This window comes from Crotalus tigris, unplaced genomic scaffold, assembly GCF_016545835.1.
Source record: "Crotalus tigris isolate CLP2741 ecotype Arizona unplaced genomic scaffold, ASM1654583v1 scf7180000023829.5930981, whole genome shotgun sequence".
In the NCBI taxonomy this organism is placed as follows: Eukaryota; Metazoa; Chordata; class Lepidosauria; order Squamata; family Viperidae; genus Crotalus; species Crotalus tigris.
In genome coordinates, this window is record NW_024100213.1 from 4155038 (window position 1) to 4181451 (window position 26414).

General features: G+C 38.0%; 1 protein-coding gene across 1 annotated transcript in view; it reads right to left on the reverse strand.

Annotated features, from left to right (window-relative positions):
- Window positions 1-10446: 10446 nt before the first annotated feature.
- The window catches only part of GYPC (glycophorin C (Gerbich blood group)), a 41559-nt gene continuing 25591 nt past the window's right edge, over window positions 10447-26414 (reverse strand). The window contains exons 2-3 of the mRNA XM_039321771.1: window positions 19581-19631; window positions 10447-13082 (exon numbers count right to left, since the gene is read on the reverse strand). Coding sequence (XP_039177705.1) covers window positions 12886-13082; window positions 19581-19631 — 248 coding nt within the window. The 3' untranslated portion in view covers window positions 10447-12885. The remainder of the gene's footprint in view (window positions 13083-19580; window positions 19632-26414) is intronic.

The following is a 26414-nucleotide window of genomic DNA, read 5'->3' on the forward strand; positions in this document are numbered from 1 at the left end:
ACCTACTTCTTGAGTTGGTGTCCTATTTGTAAATTGTCTTGAATTGGATGGAGCTTTATTTAACTTGCTAAAATATTTCCAAGTAAAGAGAATGGCAGCCATCTCAGGAGAAGCATTTCAATAAACATTGTGTATATATTGCTCTGATAGGTCTAAGACAACTCACCACGGCCAACTCACTGCAGCCAACTCACCATGGCTGACTCACCACAGCCAACTCTCTGGGGACAATTCAACATTGCATTAATAATTTCATTCAGTTACTTTTATTACTGGTGACAATGTGTTCGTCAAAATTATTGTAACTCTTGTATTTCTGGATTGATTTTCTTTATTTTGTTATTATTGGCCATGGTTCCATTGAAATTAATTTAGCTTTTGTATTTGTTGAATTGTCCTGCAGTGAGTTGTCCCATGGCGAGTTGGCCCATTCTGTGCTCTGATTATGTCTTGTGTACAGAGAATGCTATTGTGGCTTTGTAAGAATGATTGCAGTGCAGATTGTTTATCATCAGACAAATTAATGAATGAGCAGCAGGCTACTTACCATTCCGTAGGGAGCTCAAGGTATTATATAGAGAAGTCTCTTCCATTTTTCTCCCATAGCAACAAATCTATGAGGTACATTGAGCTGAAAAACAGTGGCTGACTCAGATTCATCCAGTGAAGAGCATAACTGAGGGGTGAACTTGAATTTTGGTGTCCCTGGTCCTAATCTAGAACCTTACTGCTACAGAAGTTCTCTTAGTAACCAAATATTGGAGGATATCAATAGTACTGAGACTTATATATCTACCCTATAGTGCTTTATAGCACTCTCTGGGTGGTTTACAATGCCAGCATATTGTCCCCAACAATCTGGGTCGTCATTTTACTGGCCTCAAAAGGATGGAAGACTGAATCAACCTTGAGCAAGTCAGGATTGAACTCTTGACAGTGGGCAGAGTCAGCCTGCAATACTGCATTCTAACCACTGCACCACCATTAGGCGCAGATAGAGTTATGTGCATTACAGGATTGCCTTGTGCCTTTAAATTTGCCCACATATGGGATATAGACTGTTGGATGTTGGATCTATGCCAATGTAGAGATTCTATAGGTAGCAATAAACATTAGTATGGGGAGATGGAGAATGCTGTTGCTAGTAATGTCATTTCCTATGACATATCCTTCAATCATTCTGACACCTCTGTGATTGGCTACACTTCCCTATCAAAAAAAGAAATCCATGGGAGGAGTTTCTTTACCATATCATTCTTGATTATTTAATTGAGGCTTGGCAAACCTCAAATTCAGGGACCATTGGATAGATGACTATACAATGAAGGAAAAAATATTTATAGATACTGGTTGCCACATATCTCAACAGGTACAAAAACACTAATCTCTAAAATATATTTGCTTTCATCAAAATGAATGACTGCCAATAGGAGCAAAAGTACAATTCCTTCCTTCCTTCCTTCCTTCCTTCCTTCCTTCCTTCCTTCCTTCCTTCCTTCCTTCCTTCCTTCCTTCCTTCCTTTTTTGCCATTCATACTGAGATGTGTGAGACTATTGAACCTCTAGCCTCCAATTACTGCTTTTTTTATTTTCATTATCAACAGTTCTTTTATAAAATTTAGCAACAAATGGAAACCCTTAAATCCAGTCTTCTGTTGCATTCTGTCATGTCTCTCTCTGTGTTTGAGTGTGTGTGCAACATATGCCGTTTATTAAGGGTTTCAGAAGAATTGTTTATCAGCACTTCAGAAACAGATGGTACTCTTTAACGCATGCATTCATGAAGATAGTTATCATGCTGTAGCAGCATGAATGACAGTGGAATTTGGGAGAGATTGGCAAATTACACTTTGACTTCTTTTCCAGAACTGACAAGTTCATGTGGTGGAAGTGGAGTTTAACAAATCAAACCTACAAACAAAAGCAACCTTTGCAATATGGTAAGGAATGGCTTCCTTGCTTACTTCATTCTCAGGCCTCCCCATGGCTAATCCTAGCATTTTGGGATCTATGCTACAGCACTTACCACTGAGAACATAATAACCAGAGCAGAAAATATATCAGCAGGAGAAACTGCTGAGAAATTCCAACTGCTGCTATTCCCTGCACTGCTTCTGATGTTTTAATTGACATACTGTTATTTGCAATAAGGTTTTCTTGCTATTGATTTAAACCTATTTTTATTAAGTCATTGCCACATGAGGTGAGGAGGGCCTCTCAAAGAGAGATAGCTTTAACAAAACCAGCTGCAACGAAACAGAACAGGATTGTATACTGACCTGGAACATAAAGCTATTAGACACCATTTCTAGGATCAGAGGCTTCATGCTTCTAAAGACTACTGATTGGGGAGTATGATTAGGAGGGCATTAATGTTCCTATGTCTTGCTTATGATCTTTTTGAAAAGTCTTTAGGAAGTAGGCTGATGGACTAAATGGGTCTTATACGTCTATTCCATTTATCTGTCCACTTTGGACCAAATGTATTTAAAAAAAAAAAAATCCAGAGGAAATTTTTACCAGAGTAGACCCAGAACCGAAACAGGGCTTACAACAATTTCATTTTTTAAAAAAATACTATTTCTATTAAGAATTTTAATTACAACAGTAGAAACTAATATAAACTAAACCTTAGAGCAGGGGTGTCAAACTCGCAACATCACATGACACGTCGCAATGTATTGTGACTTTTTTTCCATTACCGGCAATGGGGTGGGCGCGGTTTCGGCATGACACATCTGGCCTGTGGGCTGGCAGTTTGACACCTTAGAGTGCCTTAGAGTAAGAAAAGTAGATGGAAAAAAGAATAACAAGTGAAAGAAGGAGACTTCAAACCTTCATCCCCATAAACATAAACAAATTTAATCACTCTTCATCTCCTATAAGATTAAAGAGATGTCTCTTCATGCTGTATCCATCTCTTACCTGTGAGCAAATCCATAATTTACTTAGCAAATCCATAACTTTACTTAGCGTCACACACGTATGAAATGGATTTTACACACAAACCCTGCTCTTTCTCTCACTATGCCTGCTGCTTGTTTTGCTGTGATCCCAGCCATTCGGCCAAGTGCTATCCTGCCCATTGCCCAGTCTTCCCTCTGTTGGCCACTCACTGCCAATCAATCTGCTTCCATATGCGCCTCCTGCAAACATACATATTACTGCTGTAGAGAGAACAACCCTGTTTCCCTCCTTATGTCCAATTTCCTTTTGTGTAAACATCCATTTATTAAATTTACAGGTGTTAATGTTATGTTGTTCCATTACAGCTCCCACAATCCCTCACTATTGCTATGGCTCCTAAGTCTCCTGGGAGATGTTCAGCAACATTTGACATGGCATAAGTTACCCAGCCCAACACAAACTCTCCTTTATTTGTCAGTATTTAATGCCATTTTTCTTGGAGACAAGATTATCATTATAGTATCTTCTGCTGGACATAGCAGGCTACACCATTGTAGGTTGAATAGATCAGAAATGACTAATATCAAGGGTGCACTTATTTTTCTCTCTCCAACAAAACATTCTCTATAACTCCTTCCACAGAGGCACAACGTTTAACATTTGCAACCCAGCCTGTTGGACTGAGAATATAACCCAGCCTGATGTTTCTGCATATCAATATAGAGCTGAATACACTAATCTTAGATGGCAGGGTGTTGGAATGGCCTGGTTGATGATTGGAAATGAACAGAGCTAGAAAACAGAGTGAAAGTGTCTGCAACGATGTAAATCAAATCCAGATTCGGCAATCAAAGATGATAGAATTAAAGTGTTGGCTGTCATTTTGCTCTAATGTGAGTGACAGGGTGGCATTTAAGGTGTGTCCCTCTCTCTGCTTTTGGCAGCCTTATGGCATTCATAATGCCCTGATGAAATTACAGATGTACATAATGTGATAAATACCATGAAGCAGCTTTGAATAGTGATTCATGGTTGTCTCCTGTGGAGAAACATAAAGAGAGTGATTTCAGAAGCAGTCTTGGGGAAAGAAGGCAGGATGTCTGCCAGAATTTCAAAGCCAGGGAACAAATAATGCTTCAGATAACGCCGATTTTGTGCCAAGCAGTTCCTTCTAATTGAAGCAGGGAAGGGGTTATTTAATGCTTTAATATCTCTGAATTGCACTCTGCCAATTAGGTGCCGACATTTATTTATACTATTTCTCACCCCAACACCTCCAATACAATTAACTATTTAAAAATTTCCTTAGAGATTTTAAAAATCAAGAAACATGGCTTTAATTCCTGCTGAGCATTATAAATCATTCCATGAAAGCAGATGAAATAATGAAGGAAATGGGTGGAGGCATTTATAAAGCGCACTCGCTCTTTTTGCATTGTTTTCCGATGACCGACAACAATTATAAGAGGAAGAAAAAGAGTTACACAACATTGAAGAAATAGTGAAACAGAATAACTAAAGAAAGGATGTCAAAGGAGGGACAAAATGAAATGTGAATGACCACAATTAAAATAATGTTTTAATTATTTTAAATAATTAAATTGAATTGATGAATTGTCCTTCAGTGAGTTGTCCTTAGCGAGTTGTCCCATGGTGAATTGGCCATGGCAAGTTGGTCGCAAGTTGTCCCATTCCGCTCTGAGGACCTACTAGCTAACTTTTCTTGTCTCACAACAGAATAAATTTTTGTCTTTCGGGTGTTCCTTCAGACAAATCCCAATTGGAAAATGTACACAGGGCTTTTCTGATTTGTAGATAACCACGGCACTAACATAACCTGATAATATTATCTGCCTTGGTCTAATGACAGTGTTTTCATCTCATCCCCAATCCATAGATGAGTCAACTTTAAGTCATCCTTGGCTGTATCAGGGTTACAGCAGCTGTTTCCCTTTGCAGCCCAGGGTAATGCATGTGAGCTTCCTAATGCTTGTTTGGTCAGAAGGCAAGTAACTAATGTTGAGTCCTTGGCGAAAAGCAGACGCGAGAAGCAGTTGTAGTTCTCAGGTTTCCTTTTATTCTGTGTTCAGCTTACAAGTGAAGGCTTCAGCAACGCCCAAAAGCTCCTAGCCTCTTATATAGGCAGTTCCCGGGTCAATGTGTTACTTTTCCCGCGCCAGCACCCGCGCATGCGCACAGGCGCTGGCGACAGCCTGTCTGGTCCCGGGCAGCTTGCACCTGCCCGGGACTGCCTGCAAACGCCCCGAGCCCGTTTGCAAGGCTCGGGACATAACAACTAACAGCATTGGAGACAAAATCCATAAGAACAAGTTAGATGGCAATTCACTCACTTGATGTGGTTGGGCCAGATCAAGGAAGCAAGACCCTGATTTCAGGAAAGTATCTTTCATGCTAGTTCTGGGATTAGAACAGAATCTTAAAAACCCTCGGAGGAATTTCTCGCTTAATGCTTTCATTATAGTAGCATCTAATTACATTATTTCCAAGATTTTCCCCCAAGTTTCTCATCACCTGAGCTGCATCCCTATTTATGACACAAGCTTCAAATTGATCTCATCTTGTCTCTTTATTGTTTACATCTCTTTTTCTTCTATTCCTGTTGTTTTGTCTGCATAAATTCTCCTCTGAACCAGCCCTTTCTGGGTTAAACCTCTGCTTCTACTTTTACAAGGCAAGGGGTGCCGTTTCTCAGTTGCTGTTCCAGAGGGATAGAATAGAGTCCATTGGAGTCGGGTGGCCAATACATTTAAGTAATTAGCCTCCCTTGAGACTTAAAGCTCACGCTATGCTATGTTCCAGCAGCTGCTTAAGATGAGCCTTTTCTGCAGATTGAATTGCTGCCGTTTTTAAATTTCCCTTTAGCAGCTGGGTTTCACTTGGGTTTTGTACTTCAGGTGTGTTATTTGCTATTGTTATCATTTTCTACTGGTTACAATTTTGATTTTAATAACGCTTACTGCAGAGGTTGCACATTTTTACTGGATTGCTATAAAATGTCATGATTCTTTATTGATTTGACCATGCACAAATAGAGTAAATAACTAATGCTCATGCTGATAATGTTTTCTACAACAGGTTAGCACTTTATCTCAGCAGTGGGAAGAAAGATTGCTGGGTAGGTGGATAGCAGACTGTTCATTTTAGGCTGTATTTAGCCCTTAATTCTAATTTTCTCCAAACAGGAGACATTTTCAAAGCTGTTTGATATAAATATTCAACACCCTGTAAAACCAAGTATTTTCAAATGACCGTGTTAGCCATTTATATAGTGGTCAATTACAATTATTGGTTATATGGAAGGAAAATATTTACAAGGGAACTTAAAAACAACTTTAGAAAGAGTTACTATTGACTTTAACATCTTTGTTTTCTCTGTCTTTTGAAGGAAAAGAAAAATAACCCCACATTTTTCAACCAAAAGGTGGGAAAATGTCAGGCTTCTGTCTTCAGAAATTGCAATGTTTTATTCTGAGTGACAGGATCACAAGGTGGCAAGGTAGGTAAGATCACTTCATCCTCTAGGACTCAGTGTTTCTCAAACTTGACAATTTTAAGGCATGTGGACTTCAACTCCCAGAATTCCACAGCCAGCAACGCTGGCTGTGGAATTCTGGGAGTTGAAGTCCTCATGCCTTAAAATTGTCAAGTTTGGGAAACACTGCCTAGGTGGCTGATACCATATTTAAATATTTTTCTTATTCAAATAATTCCCTGCAAGTAAAAAAGTAAATACATCAGAGAGTAGTATTGCCCAGTTTTTTTTCCCTTTGCTTTCTATTTGCAGGAATTTCAGGTTTAGAAAAATCCACATGAATTTGATCATTGCCATTAGTTTCTATTTTACCCCCTTAATTAACGCAGAGCAAATTTCAGTTCCACAGCCTATTTGGTTACTTTGGATTAAGACAAAGCAACATAAAAGAATAATAGGAAATCATCACAGATCTCAGTTTACTCAGTTAACAAAGCTCTCTTAATCTCTGATTAACTGAAGGTCTAAAAATATATGGCCATATTGAAATAAAATCCAATACGTCTATTTTTTTTCCTGACATTCATTTTCACTGCACTAGGAATCTTGAATCTCTGATACCAGATTTTTTTTTTCTTTAGTTCATTGAAAGCGAACATTGGGAAAACAATCCACTGCAACAAAAATCCAGCCAGATTGCTTTCTCTATACACATTAATCCTAAACTTTACCTAAACATTCAATTATGATATTCCCTCAGGCTGGAAACATCTGGACCAGAAATGCCCTTGGCACTTGAGTTGCATATCTTTCTCCTTCATTGAGCAGCTGCAGAATAATGGAAGTGCTTAACCACCAGGGACTTCTTACCTTCTTAAAAACCAATTACGTACCGGTATCTTCTGTTGAGGCTCACAGCCCTCAAACATGTCAGTTCACTATGACAAGAGGAGGAAATGAAGATAAACTGAACCTCAGAAATATATGACCCACATGGCTCAAATGACTTCAAGCCAAGGATTCACTATAGAGCTCAACCCAATCATATTTCAAATGACATACTTTTTAACCAAGCAGGGCACAAATTCTGTAAAGAAAAATAGAACCTTTGGCTTCCAGATGGAACCAGATTAATGGATAGGGAAACCACGGCTAACCTGTTTTATTAGGCTGGCCATGTTTCTTGCTTTATAGAAGATATCTGAAGGACTGAAAAAGGACAATCCATATCAACCAGCCCCCCAACTGAAGGTTGTCCAGTCCTGCCCCAGTTTCAGGGTAAAGAATTGAGTTACTCAGTCTCTTAACATCTCCCAGAATAGGTATGAACTTTACCATTAGGTATGGATTTTACCAATAGGTATACATTTTATCAATATCATTTTATCTGGAAATGGGACTTCATACCCACTTGATACACTCCCCAGTTATTCTCCAGGCACCATTTCACCCTCTATATTCCATCTTCTCCTATTTATATCCCACCTTTATTAATTTCTTTTAATAAACAACTCAAGGCGATGAATTTAACTAATATTCTTTCCTCCTATGTTATGCTTTTTCAGATTTTGCAACTGTGCTGTAATGAAGAGCTAGTTTTTCTAGTCTAATGATAAAAATGCTTTTAAAACTGCATCATGTATTTTACATGTTTTTTCCCCTACTATTTCTTTGGCTTCAGCTTGTGGAAAAAGGAACTGGAGTATTTTGGCTTTTAAAAAGGCATTTTTAATGTGCCTCTTTGCTAAGTATGCAGCTGTGAATCATTGTAAGATTGGTATTTTTTTTAAAAAAATCCTGGCATAGATGTACTTCAAGACAAGCAATTTGAAATGGCAATCTCACCACTTTTTTCATAACAGTGTAGGTGGTTTATGATGTGTTTGCACCTTTCTCCCAGTTAAAATATATGAATATATCACAGAATCAGAGTGGGAAAGGGCTGTCTTGTATGAAAGTTGAGATGGATTTTGATGGCAAAACAGCACCCTAGATTAAGCATATTGTCTTGGACATATTCAGGCAGGGTTCAACCCTTCGTGTGGGACTGAGATGGCATTGACTGCTGTAATCGATTACCTTTATCAGGAGCTAAATAGGTAGTGTGTTTTCTGTGCTGTTCAATACTATTGACTATGCTATCTTCCTGGATTGCCTACAAATGGAGACTGGAGGCATTGTTTCACCCTTCCCATTTCAAAGGGTGTGAGAAGTTAGCTTACTGGCGTTTATCTTGTTGAGTACTGCCAGGGTCAGCCCTTTGTCTTCTATTCCTCCAAGTAGCGACAACACTGTATCTGCTGCCCAACTCTCAGCAACTCTATACAAAGTTGCTGGGAGAAGTTATCCAAAATTTGGAGCGTGGTATATAGTTGTTACCCAATCTAAAACACTACTGCTGACTGTATGGAAGATTCTTGAATACCCTATCCTGAACTGAAGCAAGACTTGCTTGCACTTTGGAATTCTTTCTTGTAATTAGTGTTATTTCTGGATGGGTAGGCATCTATCCAGGAACTGGCTCACAATTTGAGGGCCCTTCTGGACTTATAGCTCTGCTTCAGTAGTACATAGAAGCCATTATTAAAGATATTTGTGACTTTATCTGGTGCAAGTCTTATTACCACCCTACTAGACTACTGTATACGAGGTTATTTATTTATTTATGAGACTTATATACCACTTTAAGTGCAAGCACTCTCTAAGCGGTGTACACCAGTAAGCAATATATATATATATATATATATATATATATATATATATATATATATATATATATATATATATATACACACATTGCCCCCAACAATCTGGGTTCTCATTTTACCTACCCCGGAAGGATGGAAGGTTGAGTCAACCTTGAGCCGGTGAGATTTGAACCGCTGATGTTGTGCCTTCTGTGCTACAGCTTTTAATGTTAAGAGCAGGGCTTTTTTTCTCATAGAACGCCCAGAACGGAGTTCCGGCACCTTTTTTGGATGGAACCTTGTAGGGTAGGCATGGCGGGTTGTATGACGTGTGTGCTTTTTTCTTTTCTTTTTTTTAGAAAAAAAGCACTGGTTAAGAGTATGTTGCACTTAGGCTGTAGTTCCTATAAATGATTTCAGTTGGTTTGCAAGTACATTTAAAGTATGATTTTGACTTTCAAAATAAAATAAAATCCTTCATGTCTTGGTATGCGGATACCTGCAGGATCCAACCAGAATTGGCTCAACCTATTGAGGATGAGGCTTTAAATACTGTATGTTCCAGAGAATGTTCTACTTATATTACTTATATTGGCCCTCTTTAACTTTTTTATTTATCAATTATTAGGTTTTTAAAATTCCTATTGTTAGATTGTGTTATTTCAAGGTTTTATCACAGATCTTTTAAAGTTTTCCATACTGTATCACGTAGGGCACTGAGAATCATTGGATTGTGTCAGGATAAAAAGTGAATAAATAAAAATGAAATCAAATAATTAGACATGTAGTGAGTACTGCATTAATTAATACTTACTTATTAATTGCATTTGGAAAAAGATATGTCTGCACTGCAACACTTCAGAGATGAAAAGGATTCCAGTATATAATCCCGGAACACCTTTCCCATTATAGTAAGATGTACTATATTTCTATTTAAATTAGAATTATTTATTAATGTATATCTATACATTAGAAATATAGTCTTCTCTATATAACTATTTTAAAAATAAACCAAGTGATAAAGAAAATGATGTGCAAGTAAAGTTCTTGAACCAATTGCATGGAGAATTTTAACCATGTTTTACCAAATGCCAAAAAAGGGAAAAAAAATATTTCTGTGATTTTCCTGTTGGCTAATAAGTAAATGTGATTATTATATAGGAGTAATTCAATTCATGTGTTTTGATTTTTTTTTGTGTGTGTGTGTTTAGTATTCCATAGAGGTTAGTCTTTTGTTGTATAATCCTGAAAATAAGGAGTGAGAAAGATTCCTCTCCCAAGCTACTGTTCACCATGAATGGAAACAAACAGTGGCACACAAAAGTTTTTAAAAACATGTCTGAAAAAAACCAATGGAAATTAAATTATTTACCTATATTTTAATATTCCAAAAAGAGAGACAAGAGAGAGAGAGTTAAGCCATTTGAACTTTTTTCTTTGGTTAAAGCAGAGGTAGGCTAACTAAGGCACCTTTTGGCAGACTTGGAATTCCTTGAACTATCCTGTTATAAATTTGATGGCACAATTATTAAAATCGTCAAGGTAGATTCTCATTATATTAAGGCAGAAAACACAATAAAAACATTATATGAGCTCTATAAGAAGCTTAATTTTTCTTTAAGAGTAGCTGTTAGGAAAAACAAAGAAACCAAAATCAGGAGGGAAGTAAAATAATAAATCTGGAAAATGACAGCTTCCCAAAGTGAATAACATTGTTTTTCCTATTTTCCATCTCTGTTTATTCACTATGGTACTTAATTACTCTCGCCACTCCCAGGAATTAAATATAATTCTGATCACCAGAAAGATGCAGACCCTGGGTCAGAGTTGTCAACAGAACAGCAATGTGTTATAAATGAAGAGGCTGTGATTAAAAAAAATCATGTTGGACACTGAAAAATCATACACATTCAGAAACTGATTTTCCTATGGTTATGTATAAGCCTAGAAATAAGATCAATATGAAATCCCAACATGGGATTAAGTCAGGAAGATGAAAACAGACCTCAGGAGGAGGAATAGTAGTTACCAGGAAAGCTATATGGATATGACCTTGATATTATCAGGAATTGAGCTTGTTGTATGGTTTTGTCTCACAAGGGTTTGTATGTACATCTAAACTCCATCCATACTTCAGTGTGATCCCAAATCTGCTACCACCTGACTCACTTGAATTCAAATGAACTTGAAGAGAAGAAGCATCTAATGTGTTTGACAGTTTCCTGGTCACACAGCATATTTGTCCACCTGCAACTAACATTTCTGAAGATAATAATTTAGTACAGGATTTTTAAAATGAGACTAGGAAGGCCCATCATATAAAAATTAGATCTTTTTCTCAGAATTGGGGGAGGGGGGATTGGCCTGCCAAAGTAATTTCTACAGCAGTCAGTCTGGACTGGACTGGACTGGTTAACAGAGGCAAAATATAGAAAGAAATTTAATGAAATGCACAATCCCCTCCAGAGATGTCCCAGCTCCAGAGTTCTTTCATTGTTTTGCTAATTTATGATTCTCCTGTACTCTTTAAGAACAACAGTAAGGAGGCCATCAGTAAATTCAAAGATAAAAGCTCTCTGGCTTTCTTATAATTTGAGCAGTGAAGAAAAAAACACTGAACTATTATTACTGCAATTGTACTATTGTTCCTACAAAAACTACACCGCTAATCCCCTCTAGTAAACCACAGCTCCAGCAAAAATATAATCATGGGGAAATTGTCAGACAGCTAACAATGACTAGTACATTACATTAGTCACAGAAATTGGGCATAATTTAAAATCAGATTGCTGGGGGAAGGAGAGAGAAATATTTTGGGTAAGACTAATACTAATCAAGCACTTTTATTTTCCTGCATCTCATTCTATTTTCGGGCAAAGTCGAAGAAAAGACTTTGTGAACTTAAATGATTGGTTTTGCATATGCTTCTAAAATTCTCTTTTCCACAGCTCACCCTCAGCTGAGGTAGAACTACCTCAATGAATTTAAACTGCTACTGTTTAAATACTGAGATCACTCTCAGCATTAAGCAGGTAATACCCGATGGAGGTAGAGAGCTCTACTATTTAAAATAAAAGTACAAGTTCAAAATAATTGATATGGCATTAAAGGTCAAGAAGTCAATAAACCTATCTCTTAGATATGACCACTGCAAGAAATATCCAGAAATGACATTCTTTCATTTTTAAAACTTTTCTCTGTCTTTTCCTGTGAGAATCGGATTGCTAGGACATTGTTTTAAAAAACATAACAAAGCAGAAACAACTTCAGGGCATTCTTAAAAAAAAAGAATGATCAAACAAATAAGCATATTCACATTGATAAGCTTTTGCAGGTTAAGAAAAACCAAGATACATGAATGATGGCCAATATTCTTGGGCCACCTTCTTTTTTTATGCTTGTTTTTTTCCCCCTGCTGCTATAAATTCACCTCAAGATATTATATCAATAGAGATGAATCAGTATATCTATGAAGGGGCTTTCCATTAACCCAGATATTTTTCCAAAATGTCAGGATTTGACATTTGATGCTTTTATCTGCTATCAGTTAAATCATTCATCCTAAGACACTTCTTTCTGTTTATCTGATATTGAACTGAGCGATGTGGTTAATCAAATAAACAGCTATAGATCTGGCATCCAGTCCTTGCTGTTGTTAAACAGCAATATTTCAATTAGTCGTCTTCTTCTCTTTTGTGTAATCTCCATACCCTGCTGCCTTTTTTTAAAAAAAAAAATGCATTGACCCTTGTGAAGGAGAGAAAAACAAAGGGTGTCTCAAGGGTGCTGCCTTTGCTTTCAGATGAAATATTCTTTTCGGTTCTCATCCATGGCATCTTGAAGGGTAGGGTCATTTTTCAGAGCAGCATCTGCGCTTTCGGCAAATTCAGTTCCCTTTGCTTCATTGGTATGGTAGGTACCCTTGTGCCGGTACATGTACCTCAGCATCACCACCAAGAGGCAAATCAAGACTAAAACCACAGCTGCAATGACACCTACAGGGAAGGAGAAACATTTGTTTTTTTTTTCCCATTAATAATTCCAAGTATGTTAAGAACACCCCCCCCCCCTCCACATACACAAACACATTGGCCCCGGTTTTGATTTATTCCACATGGATGCCTTCTGTTAGGACTTTCAAAGAAAGATAACAACCCCACATCAACAAAGGGCCCTGATATTGTAATGATAAGGATAGGCTGAGAGAAAGAGCATTTGCAAAAAAACAAAAACAAAGGAGCACAAAGATGCCCTGGTTTTCATTCTAGTTAACTTATAGTTGATCCTTATTTGGGAAAACATGTTGATATTTTCTAACTGTCTTATCCAAGACATCAAGAGAGGACTAGCTTGAGGAAGGCTACAGCAGGGGTCCCCAACCCCCCATCCATGGACCAGTACCGGTCCGCGGCATGTCAGCAACCGGTCCACACAAACAAGCAAAGCCCCATCCACAGGATGCAGGCAGCACACAAAACCACGCACCCTACGGTCCATGGAAAAACCTCTCTCCACGGAACCGCTCCCTGGTGCCCAAAGGGTTGGGAACTTCTGGGCTACAGTATAAAACCGAGCCTTAAAAAAAAAAAAAGTCTAAATGAGAACTGGTTACAGATTTGTGTAAGGATTATATAACCCAATGCAAGTTCCAACTACTTTGTTGTATGAAGAAATCCAAGCCTTGTCTAGCCAGAATTTAGACTCATTTCAAGAAATAAATTCATAAATTGTTAAAGCTGATCAAGTTTTAATCGAGAGTAAACCCAGTTCAGCTTGTAGAAGATGAGCAGGAGGTGCTCGTTAATTTTGCTGCTGATATAGTGGGTATTTGATACAATTTTATTTCTTCACCATTCCTGCCAATGGCTCATTTCGTAACTCTGACTAAATACATGGCAACTTATGGAGTGAATCAGAGGATCGTAAAAAAATCCAGGTGGGAAATCAGAGGCTGGTTGAGAACGTAAGAAACACTTAGCGAAATAAGGCATGTTGCAAAAGGCAAAGATGGTCTTCCTCCTCAGATGTTGCTCAGCAACCAAGTTCTTTTACTTCTGCCTACCCAACTAGCCTGCATACAAATTGATCTAGCACTTCTTATTTGGCTCACTGGTTGTGATGTACTCCCAGATGTGGGCAGTTCGATTTTTGAAACAGGCGTAGTAGGCTAGAAATAATAGGCCTGTGCAAAGTGGCCATGTTTCTTTTTCACAAGGTACAGCAATTAGGCAATGTGCTTCATCGCTTAACACTGTGTTGTTTCAAAATCTCTTCTGGCACATTCAACCCACAGAAGCAATGTGAATCTAAGCACCATGGCAGCTTCACTTCATTTTTCAGAAGCAGGAGACACACTGCTTTGCAGTGTGCTTTGCTCAAGCATCTCTGGAGTGCAACACGCTTTCAAAGGGTTGCACAGCCCAAATGTTGGGTTCTAAAACACTCTTTCTCCTGAGATCTCAAAGCAAGCTCACAATAATTAACATTAGAACCTCTGTTAAGATATTGACTATATTAAAATAATGTGATTCAATTCACACAGAATTCATCATTTTTCTTAAGGTTTACAGTGGACTCCCCAAACACAATAGCCTGTAATGCTCTTTAGATACTGCACAGGAATATAGAACAATTCAGTATTTTCCTAATAACTTACAGAATGATGAAATTAATATTTTGGAGGATAGACCAAAAGGGAAATACGGGTAGTTCCCAACTTACGTCCACAACTGAGCCCAGAAATTGTTGCTAAATAAGAAATTTGTTAAGTGAGTTTTGCCCATTTTATGACTTTTCTTGCTACATTTGTTAAGTCAATCACTGCAGTTGTGAAATTAGTAACACAGTTGTTAACTGAATCTGTCTTCCCTATTGGCTTTGCTTGTCAGAAGGTCACAAAAGAGGATCACATGACCCCAGGACACTGCAACCATCATAAAAATGAACTAGTTGTCAAGCATCCGAATGTAAATCATGTGACCATGGGGATGCTGCAATGGTCATAAGTGTGAAAAATGGTCATAAGTCACCTTTTTCAGTGCCGTTCTAACTTCAAATGGCCACTAAATGAAATGTTGTAAGTTGAGGACTACCTGAACATAGAACTACATTAAACTGAACTACTATAGGTAAATTAATTGCTGCAAACAACAAGCATAAAAATCAGCAAATGCATTTGAAACAAAAAGAATCAAATCATTCACGTTAACACATCAAATACTTCTTTGGGGAGTAATTTGAGCAATCAACTTCAGTTATCATGACAAGGTGCTAATGAGATTAGAATTCAACTGCTGTATTCTGCCTTGGCAGTTTTCACCAGGGAACAATTTTTTTTATAGACAGTTGATCAACCTTGTCTCCTGTGACTTGTGGGGAGAAGGAAGTAGCTGGAGGAAGAAGAAGAGGAGGCGTAACATTGTAAAGCTTTGGGATAATAATATCTGGGGTCCTGTAAAACCAGAAACAAAATAGACCAGAAATTGACTGAGGCATCCCATTTTAGCAAATCAGCAATAGCAGGAGAGCTTGTCAAAGTATTGGTAGGAGTTTTAAGAATTGCGCAAGACTGGAAGAAACGATTACATGCTACTTTTCTGATCATCCGATGGGCTCAGCCAAACAATTGAATTATTTATCTCCAATTCCAATTCTCTCAAAAATAGTTCATATCTGCCCCAAAGTAACCAGCACAGCTGTAGCAGTAATATATAATTATTTATGCCAGGTTTGATTTGATTTGCTAGTTTATTGTGGTATAGATGATGATGATGATGATGATGTTGATGATGATGTTGATGATGATGATGATGATGATAATAATAATAATAATAATAATAATAATAATAATAATAATAATGGCAATGGCTAAGAGCAGGAAAATTGAAGAAAGAGACCGAGGGACTAATTCTGGCTGCACAAGACCAAGCCTTAAGGACAAATGCATATAAAGTCAAAATTGAGAAGACAGCAACAGACAGTAAGTGCCGCCTATGCAAAGAAGCTGAAGAAACAGTGGACCACTTGGTAAGCTGTTGCAAGAAGACTGCACAGACTGATTACAAGCAGCGACATGACAAAGTAGCAACAATGGTGCATTGGAAGATCTGCAAAAAATATCATTTGCCTGTAAGCAAAAACTGGTGGGATCATAAAATAGAGAAAGTCATAGAAAATGATAAAATTAAACTGCTCTGGGACTTCAGAATTCAAACAGACAAGCACCTGCAACATAACACCCCAGACTTAACAATTGTCGATAAGAAAGACAAAAAAGTCTGGATAGTGGATGTGGCAGTGCCTGGAGATAGCAGAATAGAAGAGAAAGAACTGGAGAAGATAACAAAATACAAAGACCTACAAATAGAAATAGAAAGACTGTGGCAAAAGCAAGCAAGGGTAGTACCAATAGTCATAGGTGCCTTGGGTGCAATCCCAAAACAACTGGAGCACCACTTGAACACCATTGGCATTGACAAATTCGCTATTAGTCAATTGCAAAAGGCAGCCTTATTAGGAACTGCTTCCATCCTGCGACGATATCTGTAATACCATCAAACATCCACATCTGCCTATCCCAGGTCCTGGGTAAGGACTCGATAGGTAGACAAAATGCCAAATCCAGTCTGAACATCTGGCTGACTGTGCAATGATCAATAATAATAATAATAAAGTTAGACGGGACCTTGGAGGTCATCTAGTCCAACCCCCTGCTCAAGCAGGTAACCCTATACCATTTCAGACAAATGGCTGTCCAGTATCTTCTTAAAAACTTCCAGTTGGAACATTCACAGCTTCTGGAGGCAAGTTGTTCCACTAGTTAATTGTTCTAACTGTCAAGAAGTTTCTCCTTAGTTCTAGGTTGCTTCTTTCCTTGATTAGTTTCCATCCGTTGCTTCTTGTCCTGCCTTCAGGCGCTTTGGAGAATATCTTGACTCCCTCTTCTTTGTGGCAGCCCCTGAGATATTGGAACACTGCTATCATGTCCTCCCTTGTCCTTCTCTTTGTTAAACTAGATATACCCAAGATAAATATCCTTTAAGATACTGCTGCTAGCACCTCAACATAAATAAGCTAGAAGTTTATATATTATGACACCGTTGCCTCTCTCGTTTATCTTCCCTGGCAGCATAGTTATCTGAGATGTGGTGCATGTTGTATTCCAGGGGTGTCAAACTCGCCGCATCACATGATGTGTCGCAACGTATTGTGACTTTTTTCCCTTTGCTGGAGCTAGGGTGGGCGCGGCTTCTGTGTGACGCATCCGGCCCATGGGCCAGCAGTTTGACACCCCTGTTGTATTCTGTCTCCTGATTGTTGAGAGGAAAAGCTGACTGACAAAAATGTTTTTAACAATTTCACTATTAAAGAGGCACATTGGAAAAATTCCTTCTGCCTAATAACAGGATGAATGTGTATCATGTTGGAAGGGATTATCAAGAGATGCGTTTTTCTTTTGTTTTAGATATACTGTAATTTCCCTTTTCCTCTTTTTTTCTATATTCAACTTTATTTATCCTTCTTTACTCCTTCCTTCATTTCCTTGGTTTTATAGCTTTTATGTCCCTTTTATGGAAGTAGCTAATCAACTCTTTAGTCATATTCTAACCAAACAACAAAGTACTCTTCTATTAACAGTTCTCTCTCTTTTTCAAGATTATTATATAAGGTACAAGTATAAACAGGTTTCTTGTATCTTTTTTAAAATGCTTGGATTTCCACTATTTTAGGATTAAAGAAATAGGAAACTTTTCTGTCCTCTATTTTATTTGCTTTTTCTTCTTTAATTTCCCTGAAGCTTCATTACCACTGATGATATCTTCAGAATACACCTATCTGAGGGCCAGAAAACAACCAGAACAAGACAAATCACTTCCTTTTCTCAAAGAACCATTTCCAGAAAAAAGCTAATCAACTCTAGAGTGGCTGGATTGGTACCTTTCAGGGGAGGGCAAGGAAACACTGGACGCTTGGGGGCAGGGTGGCGGTAGCACCGGCAGACGCTCGGGAGCAGGGCAATGCTAGTGCTGGCAGACACTCGGGGATGGGGCAGTAGTAGTGCCGACAGGATGCTCGCTGCTAGCGCGAGTGGTGTGAGTGTATACGTGTGTACTGGCCTTCACGCGGCTTGGTGGCCATGCAGCCACGGCCCAGTAGTGGGCCATGGCCCACAGGTTGGGGACCCCTGCTCTAGACCATCTTACCTTTTTTTTTAAAAAAACAACATTTTTTCAGCCAATTGTTTGTCTACGTTGTCTTGCTCTTCTTTTACTAGCTATGCTTTTCAGCTGCCCCATCTACAAGCATTTTTTTTTAATCAGCAGTCTTAATTTATTTTACACTACTGGCTGTTTTTCTCCAGCTGCCTTGTCTTGATTAAATGCCTTTTTCACATAACCTGTGTTTCTTAGTATGATTCAGGGATGCAATTATCAAAATCTTTTCCAAATGCTGTTCATTCCCCTGGTGAGGGCAGAAACTCATAATGTTCCATCCTATAATAAACAGTATGAATTGATGATTACAGCTACCTTCAAAAAACATTTGGTTATATTGAAAAGATGCCCATCGTGTGATCACCTTCATCCTCACTGGGACTCTTCAGACACTGGTAGCCAAAATGTTATTCTACATGGTGCCTCCTGGTTATGAATGTAACAGAAAATAGCACACAGGATATACACTGTGTAAAAATAAATATCCTGTGGAAGTCATATAAAACCCCATACATGGAGCATGATGTAATACTTGTATCACACTTGAGAGCTTAAGGGAAGAAGAACTGTATATAGCATTCTGATTATGCTTCCAACAATGTTCTCTCTCTTGTTCATTCCATTACTTTCAACAAGTAATTTCAAAGGATCTTTATTTCCTAATATTTCTACTAATATATGGGGATAAAGAGATAGATAGATATGATTTCTAAAACATTCCATTTTTCAAGGGGATAGTTTGCCAATATTTTGGAATATAAAATGTCTCATAGTGTCTTAGTTGAGCTTCCATACTACAGCGGCATTTCTCAATTTGTTCTGTAATATCTGAAGCCTGAATTATTGCTCCTCTCTCTTTTTCATGTCTTCATGAATTTAACTATACATTGGGAAATTTTAAGTGTTCGTATAGATGTAACGGAAAACTAGAGAATATATCTTTCACCTCCATATCTGTTTTCTATTTTATGTGGAGGCTCCCAGTATGTACCAGGAGATAGTTTTGTGGAACAAGTTATCTATTTTACTCCTTTTCCTATAATATGGGGACGGTAGCAGGGTTCGGTGATAAGGTTATAGACAGGGTGGTGCCAGTAAACTCATCTCCCACTCCATTGATAGAACTACATAGCAACACACCATTAATTTTTCTTAGGGAAAAAAAAAAAAACCTTCATTCAGTGGAGAATACTTTTTGTTTTGGTTAAAGATGGAAAGTCTTGCTTCACTTCTTCCAAAAAACTATTTGATGAAATATAGTCTTTGTTGTATTCTTACCTCCAATGACTGCAATATCTGTGCTTGTTGGAGAGCTTCCAATATTTGCACCTAGAAATAAAATACATAAAATTTAATTAGACAGGAGATTTCAGGTGATAAATAATCACAGCTACTCTACACAGAATAGAGCAAAGCTTTCTGTTACCCCTTCTTTTCATGTTTTTCCTGTGAACCTAAGAATATGAAGGATTGGAATGGCAAAGAGCAGGATTTATTTATTTTAAAAAAACCTTATTAAAAACATTGAAGTTATACAATATTATACCATATGAAGAGGAAAGGCCATATTTAAGCAGTCAGTCTGCAACCCAAGAAAACATTTATTAAACAATCACTTTGCAAGTCAATAAGTCTCCTATGAAATTGTGGGTGCAATTGTGTCTGAAAAGAAAGACAATATAAGAGAGACAGCATTTCAATATCAAGATTCTCATGATAACTTTAGTTTTTGGCATTTTGAGCCTCCTAAATGATAATCTGAGGGTGGGGGGCTGAAACACAAGGCGGGAAAATAGTATATGGCCGGGTTGCTGACCTATGTTCTATCTATACACTAAATGAAAGAAGGCACTTATCTAAGAAATAAACAGGCATGCCCTACCCACTAAATTCTTGAAGGCATTTCTAACAGCAATCCAACCTGCTAGCTTTATTTAATAATAGTAGTAGTAGTGGTAGTAGTAGTAATACTAGTTATACTACTACTACTACTAGTAGTAGTAATAATAATAATAAAAAAAAAAAGTTGGAAGGGACCTTGGAGATCATCAGGTCCAATCCCCTGCTCAGGCAGGTAACCCTATACCATTTTGGACAAATGGCTGTCCAGTTTCTTCTTAAAAACTTCCAGTGTTGGAGCATTCACCACTTCTAGAGGCAGGTTGTTCCACTGGTTAATTGTTCTAACTATCAGGAAGTTTCTCCTTAGTTCTAGGTTGCTTCTCTCCTTGATTAGTTTCCATCCATTGCTTCTTGTTCTGCCTTCAGGTGCTTTGGAGAATAGTTTGACTTCTTCTTCTTTGTGGCAGCCCCTGAGATATTGGAACACTGCTATCATGTCTCCCCTCGTCCTTCTCTTCATTAAACTAGACATACCCAATTCCATCAACCTTACCTTATATGTTTTCCTTATATATTTCTCCTATAATGACAGGCATGACAAGAATTTTAAGTACAGAGAATAGAGATGGCTTCCACAATAAACAATTCCTGAAGGGCTCTGAGGACTGGCAAGAAGGAAGTGGCCAAGAAAGCAGGGTTGAAGGGAAGTTCATTCTGCCTGCCTCTATGCATACTTCTAGGCACTTGGAGTGAGGGTGAACTTCTGAATTGGGCTATATAATAAGGAGAACTCTTGAGACCTTTCCTTCACCTCAGCTTTCCAATTCCATATTCAAGTTTTATTAGCAGAGCACTCAAACTTGTGAGATCCCCTCAATTTGAAATGAAACAGTCCAACTGCAGATATGCCATCTTCAATTGAACAATCCTCCCTCAATTGATTGTGGAAAAGCAATGAAGAAGATGCATATCTGGGTCATTTGATGTAAGCAGCTGCACAGGGCTCTGCTTCTTCTTTGCCTTCCTTTTACAGCAGAGGAGCATTTGACTCTCAGAACCCCAATTACACTCTCTACTGGATTATAATAATGCCAGAATAGATAATTTCACAATTTTCAAAGCATATGAAAAATCCAACTATGGCCTTTTTAAGAATCAGTGATAAGAAATTAGTTTGAGAGAGTTATTAGTGCCTAAAAAAAAATAAAGCATGAAATCGCAACCTTAATTATAATTTTCACAGGAAAGGGGAAACCCAAACTGATAAAAAAGCAAAAGCCTTTGCAGCAAAGGAGGGGAGAAAATTTCAGACAATCCCCCCTTTCTTTCCCATCTTACACAGTAATAGGATACTTAATGCATCAGTAAATTGAGAGTCTTTCATTCCCTTAGACCAGACATATCAAACACAAGGCCCGGGGGCTGGATGTGGCCCGCGAAGTGGTTTCATGTGGCCCACGAAACCATCCTGGAAACAGTGAGGGAACAGCCCCCGCTGCCTTGGCCCTGGCCCAGGCCAGCCGGGAGCCAATGTACAATTTTATGGTGGCCATCTTGGCACTTGCCCTGGTGGACCATGTCTTGGCACTTGCCCTGGTCCCACCCCCGTCTGCAAGAGACCCTCAGAACTGTCCCACTCCTGCCCAGGCCCCCATTTGAATGATGTAGAACTGGCCACACCCACCCAATAGGCCACACCCACTCTGGCCATGCCCACCCAGTAGGCTGCACCCACTCTGGCCACACCAACCCCCCCCCCAGGGCAACTGCAATGCTGATGCGGCCCTCAGTGAAATTGAGTTTGACACCCCTGCCTTAGACCTCCCTTTTCTTTCTGCTGTGATAGCCGCAATTAAGATTCCTGTACTTGAAGAAAACTGTATTTGAAAAATGGGATCACTGCCCATTTTTGGCAGTTGCAACCAGAACTACAGATAACTACATTTTGGTAAAAGCTTCTTGAATCCCGTGCAACAAGAGTAAGCAATTTGCTAGGGCCAGAGGCTTATCATTGGCGCACTCACAAAAGACTGTCATTGAGGGTGTGTCACTGTTCTAAAAGGGATGTCATAGTGAGCAGGGCCAGTCACAAAATACCCATTTATTAGAAAGCTAACTTTCTGGAGAGATTGATATTGATACTGGAGAGGAGGGGAAAAAGCAAACCAAGGTATTAAACCTTAGATCTTGTTGGGATTCTGTCTCAACAGAAAGTTAGTTTTGGTCTAATGGTTAAGGCGCTGGCCTAGAAACCAGGAGATTGTGAGTTCTAGTCCCACCTTAGGCCTGAAAGCTGGCTGGGTAACTTTGGGCCCGTCACTCCCTCTCAACCCAATCCACCTCACTGGGTTGTTGTTATGGGGGAAAAAAATGAGGCAGGAGTATATAGCTATGTTCACTGCCTTGAGTTATTTATAAAAAAAGATAAAGGCAGGATATAAACAAATACATTAAATAAACAAATAAAGCAGCTATTTCTTCTGAAGTTGTTGATGTCCCTTAAAAAAAAAATATTTATTTTTCACATTTCTGAACTGGTCATCTTCCTCAAATAAGGACTCTTTTTCTCCTATTATGCTGTTCTCCCTGATTAACATGGGAAGCAGCTTCCTAGTTGGTAGTTGCCTAAAGGACTAAATCTAACAAGTGGAAATGACAGACGAAGTTTTCTGCTAAAAGTTGGAAGCTTGTCATGAGCTATTAGAAAATAGAATAGACTAACTTAATTAAGGAACGATGGGCTCTCCTATTGGACAGATAAATTGGCTGGTTTATGATGAACGAAAAGGAGTTCAGGGAGATGATTTTTCTGAGAATTATAGCAGAAAACTTCCTTTTCTCTAAGTAGAGGCCAGTATTTATATAACATGAGTGCATGTAAAAACATGCATGGAATTTGGCCTATCAATTATGTTTTGCATTTAGTACCAGGACAGAAAGTATGTTTACCAATTACTGACTTGTTTTGTGTAACGAACTGCCAGCTTTTGATCCAACCCATTGATCACTTAGATTCTGAATTCTGGCAACACAGCTACTGTACCTTTACAATAACAGCTGCCCAATCTACACAATACCTAGGAAGAAAAATAGAAGGGTGGGAAGCAAAACAAAACACCCCTGTGTCTTAAAGTAAATGTAGCATGTCTATAGTTGGAAAATATAAGCTTAAGTGATGAAATATATTTGTTACACTGTTGCAATCTGCTCTCTCTTTCTTTTGTATGCTTTTGTTCTTTCAATACCTGACCTTCATTAGAAAACACTAATTTAATTCCATTGTACAGTTTTAATTCTCAAACTCACATTCATAGTGCCAGAGAGATCACCAAAGACCTCTTCACCCTGTTACATTCCAGGAGTGTAGCAAAGATGTTTTTAAGTGAAGAGGTAAAAACATACTTTACAAACATAATGACCATGAGGTATTTGGTTTGTGATGCTAGAAGACACAATTGACTGCAGGGCTGCACACTCTATGGCAAACTCAGATTGGACTTGGCATCTTGTGTGAAATGACCCAAGGGAAATTTATTTAGAGGAGAAAGCCTGCAAGCCCTCTATTAGACATTTACGTAATATTTCTATCCAATATTACAGTTATTTGTTGAAACTGCCTGTTAAGCTTGGTAGGTTAACCCTTTACCAATTACCTGTTTAAATACTTGTTCTGAATTTGATTCCCACATTAATAATTGGAGCAATACCAGCAACTTCACAATTCGCTGAGAAGAACCCATTGCCATAGGGATGCTGAAACTAATACTTACAATAATTCTTGAAGTACAAACATTTGCTTAACAATGGTTTGAATTACCAATGGCTGAGGGGGAGATACACTTACAATCTAAATTTGAACTTACAACTATTACACTATCTCCACAGTTATGACTGCAATGCAGATACCTGGCAACCAGTTTGCATTTATGACTGGTTGCATCATGCCAAAATCATGATTTGTAATATTTTTTTTTTGCTTGTTTCTGGTAAAAAAAAATGCTATTGGGGAAGTTGGATTCAGACCTGTGACTGTGTGACTTGAATCATGACTGAGATAAAAATGGTTGTTATAATCAGGTCTGGTCACCTGTTGATTGGAAATTTGGGTCCCTATTGTGGCCGTAAGTTGAGGATTACCTGTACTGTTCTTTTAAAAAATATATCTGTCAGTTGGGATAGTAGACAGAACACTATGGTGTCCATATGTATGCCAAATAATAGGAACAATTATAATTATTGCAAGTATTATGATAATGAGAAGTTTGGAGGGGGCAACTGAACCGCACCAATAATTAAGGTGATTTTAAAGTTATTTTCTTAAAAAGATGAAATTAAAGGGGATGAGGAAAAACACTGTGAAACATCCTAGCTGCCCTATAATCAAAACATTAATGGCTTGGTATTCATCATTTAGATTAGATCTCAAATTGCATTCAGATGCAAATATTTAATTGCATTTGTACCAAGTAAAATTATAGATCCTGGATGTCTATAGACTGTTTCTCCACAAAAGCAACACAGTTAAACTGTGAGAAGTTTGATGAATTAAATTCATTATATTAATGCACTCCCTATAATCTAAGCAACTCACCTTTGGCATTAACATACTTTGAAATTGCCTAGGTTTATTCTTGCTGCCTGCAATACAACAATGAGTTTGTCTAAAAATAAAAGAGGAGGTTAATTAACCTAGGGATTAACAGTTTTCTTAATGCATTCTAAAATCAAAGAAAAAAAACAGTATTTGCTTTCTGCAATGGCACTGTTATCCATGCAGTACCATTACTTACTGATCCAGGCGGGAGGATGTAGTTTGCTAAATAGTTCAGGAGCACAGATGCTCTTTTGTTAGATGACAATAGGCAAAAATATTGAGGTCAGGAAAACAACAGCAAAACAGTAGTTTCTTGTTTATATCTAATACTTATAGATGCCAGCTTTGATGAAATCCAGTGACTTTCAATATTCTTCCTTGTTTGATTGGCCTTTGGATGCTATAAAGCAGGGGTCTTCAAAGTTGGCCCTTTTATAACTTGTGGACTTCAACTCCCAGAATTCCTCAGCCAGCGTGCCTGGCTGAGGAATTCTGTAGTTGAAGTCTGCAAGTCATAAAAGGGTCAAGTTTGAAGATTCCTGCTATAAAGCATCATGAGCAGGTCCAAGTATATTCTTCCATTGGCATCCAAGTGAAGCGGTCAAATCCATGATTTGGAAGATATTGTGTAAATGGCTAAATTCAAAGGCAATTCTCACTACGAACCCCTTCTTTGAGATGTTGCAAAATTCTAAATCAAATCAGCAAGGTGATATTAGATAAATGGGAAAAGTTGTTTCAGATAAAATGAAAGCAGCAACAGGAGACACTGGTAGGTATGAGGAAAGAGAGGAGAGAAGCTATAGAGGGAAAGTTATTCCTTTAAAAAAAACAGGAAAAGACTTCTGATATATTGCCAAAGGCTTCTTTTTGACTGTTATTTTCCACTAAATAATATTGATGTATGCAGTAATAAAGTATTTTCTGTAAGCAAAAGAAAACTGGAGATATGGGCTGCAGTTTTAATGCACTTACAATATTTGACCTCTAACCCCTTCCTTACCTTTTTTTCTTTTAATTTCATTTCTAGACATATTCTGATGATTTAGTAAAACTTGTCAAGCAAAAATGTTATTGTCCCTTTGACTGCAATCCACTTAATTGCTTTGATACCACAAAATACTTTCTATATCCTTGAACTATGGAATTTTGCATAGAGGAATTTTGGATATCTTGCTTTTATTTTATTTTCTCTTCTTTCAAAATGTCATATTTCAGTATAGCATGGATTTTCAAATGATACTTTTTGGTGCCAACCACATGGCTTTAGCTGTCTGTTGGAGTTCAGACAAAGGGATTTGTGTGACATTAACAGAAAATGTGCTGTAAATGCAAAATGGGCACATTCACATATCCGTTCACTTTATTCAGCTAAAGTGTAGGATTGACTTATTTCCAGCAGCATTAAAAAAATGGAGATTCTCTCTATGGGTACAATAAGATCTCTGATGGTGGCTTTCAGGGTGGTTTTTTTTTTTCGGGAGTCATTCTGCCTAATGCTCCAAAATGAACACCTTGCAATTATGAAAAGCAGACCCTGTTACTATCCTACACATCCGAGAATACAAAAGCAAAACTTGATAAAATTATAAGTAGTTGATTAAAGAAAGGGAGAGAAATACTTAAACATGCAGATTGAGAATTATAGCAGACAGCTTCAAAACTATCTAATTGAA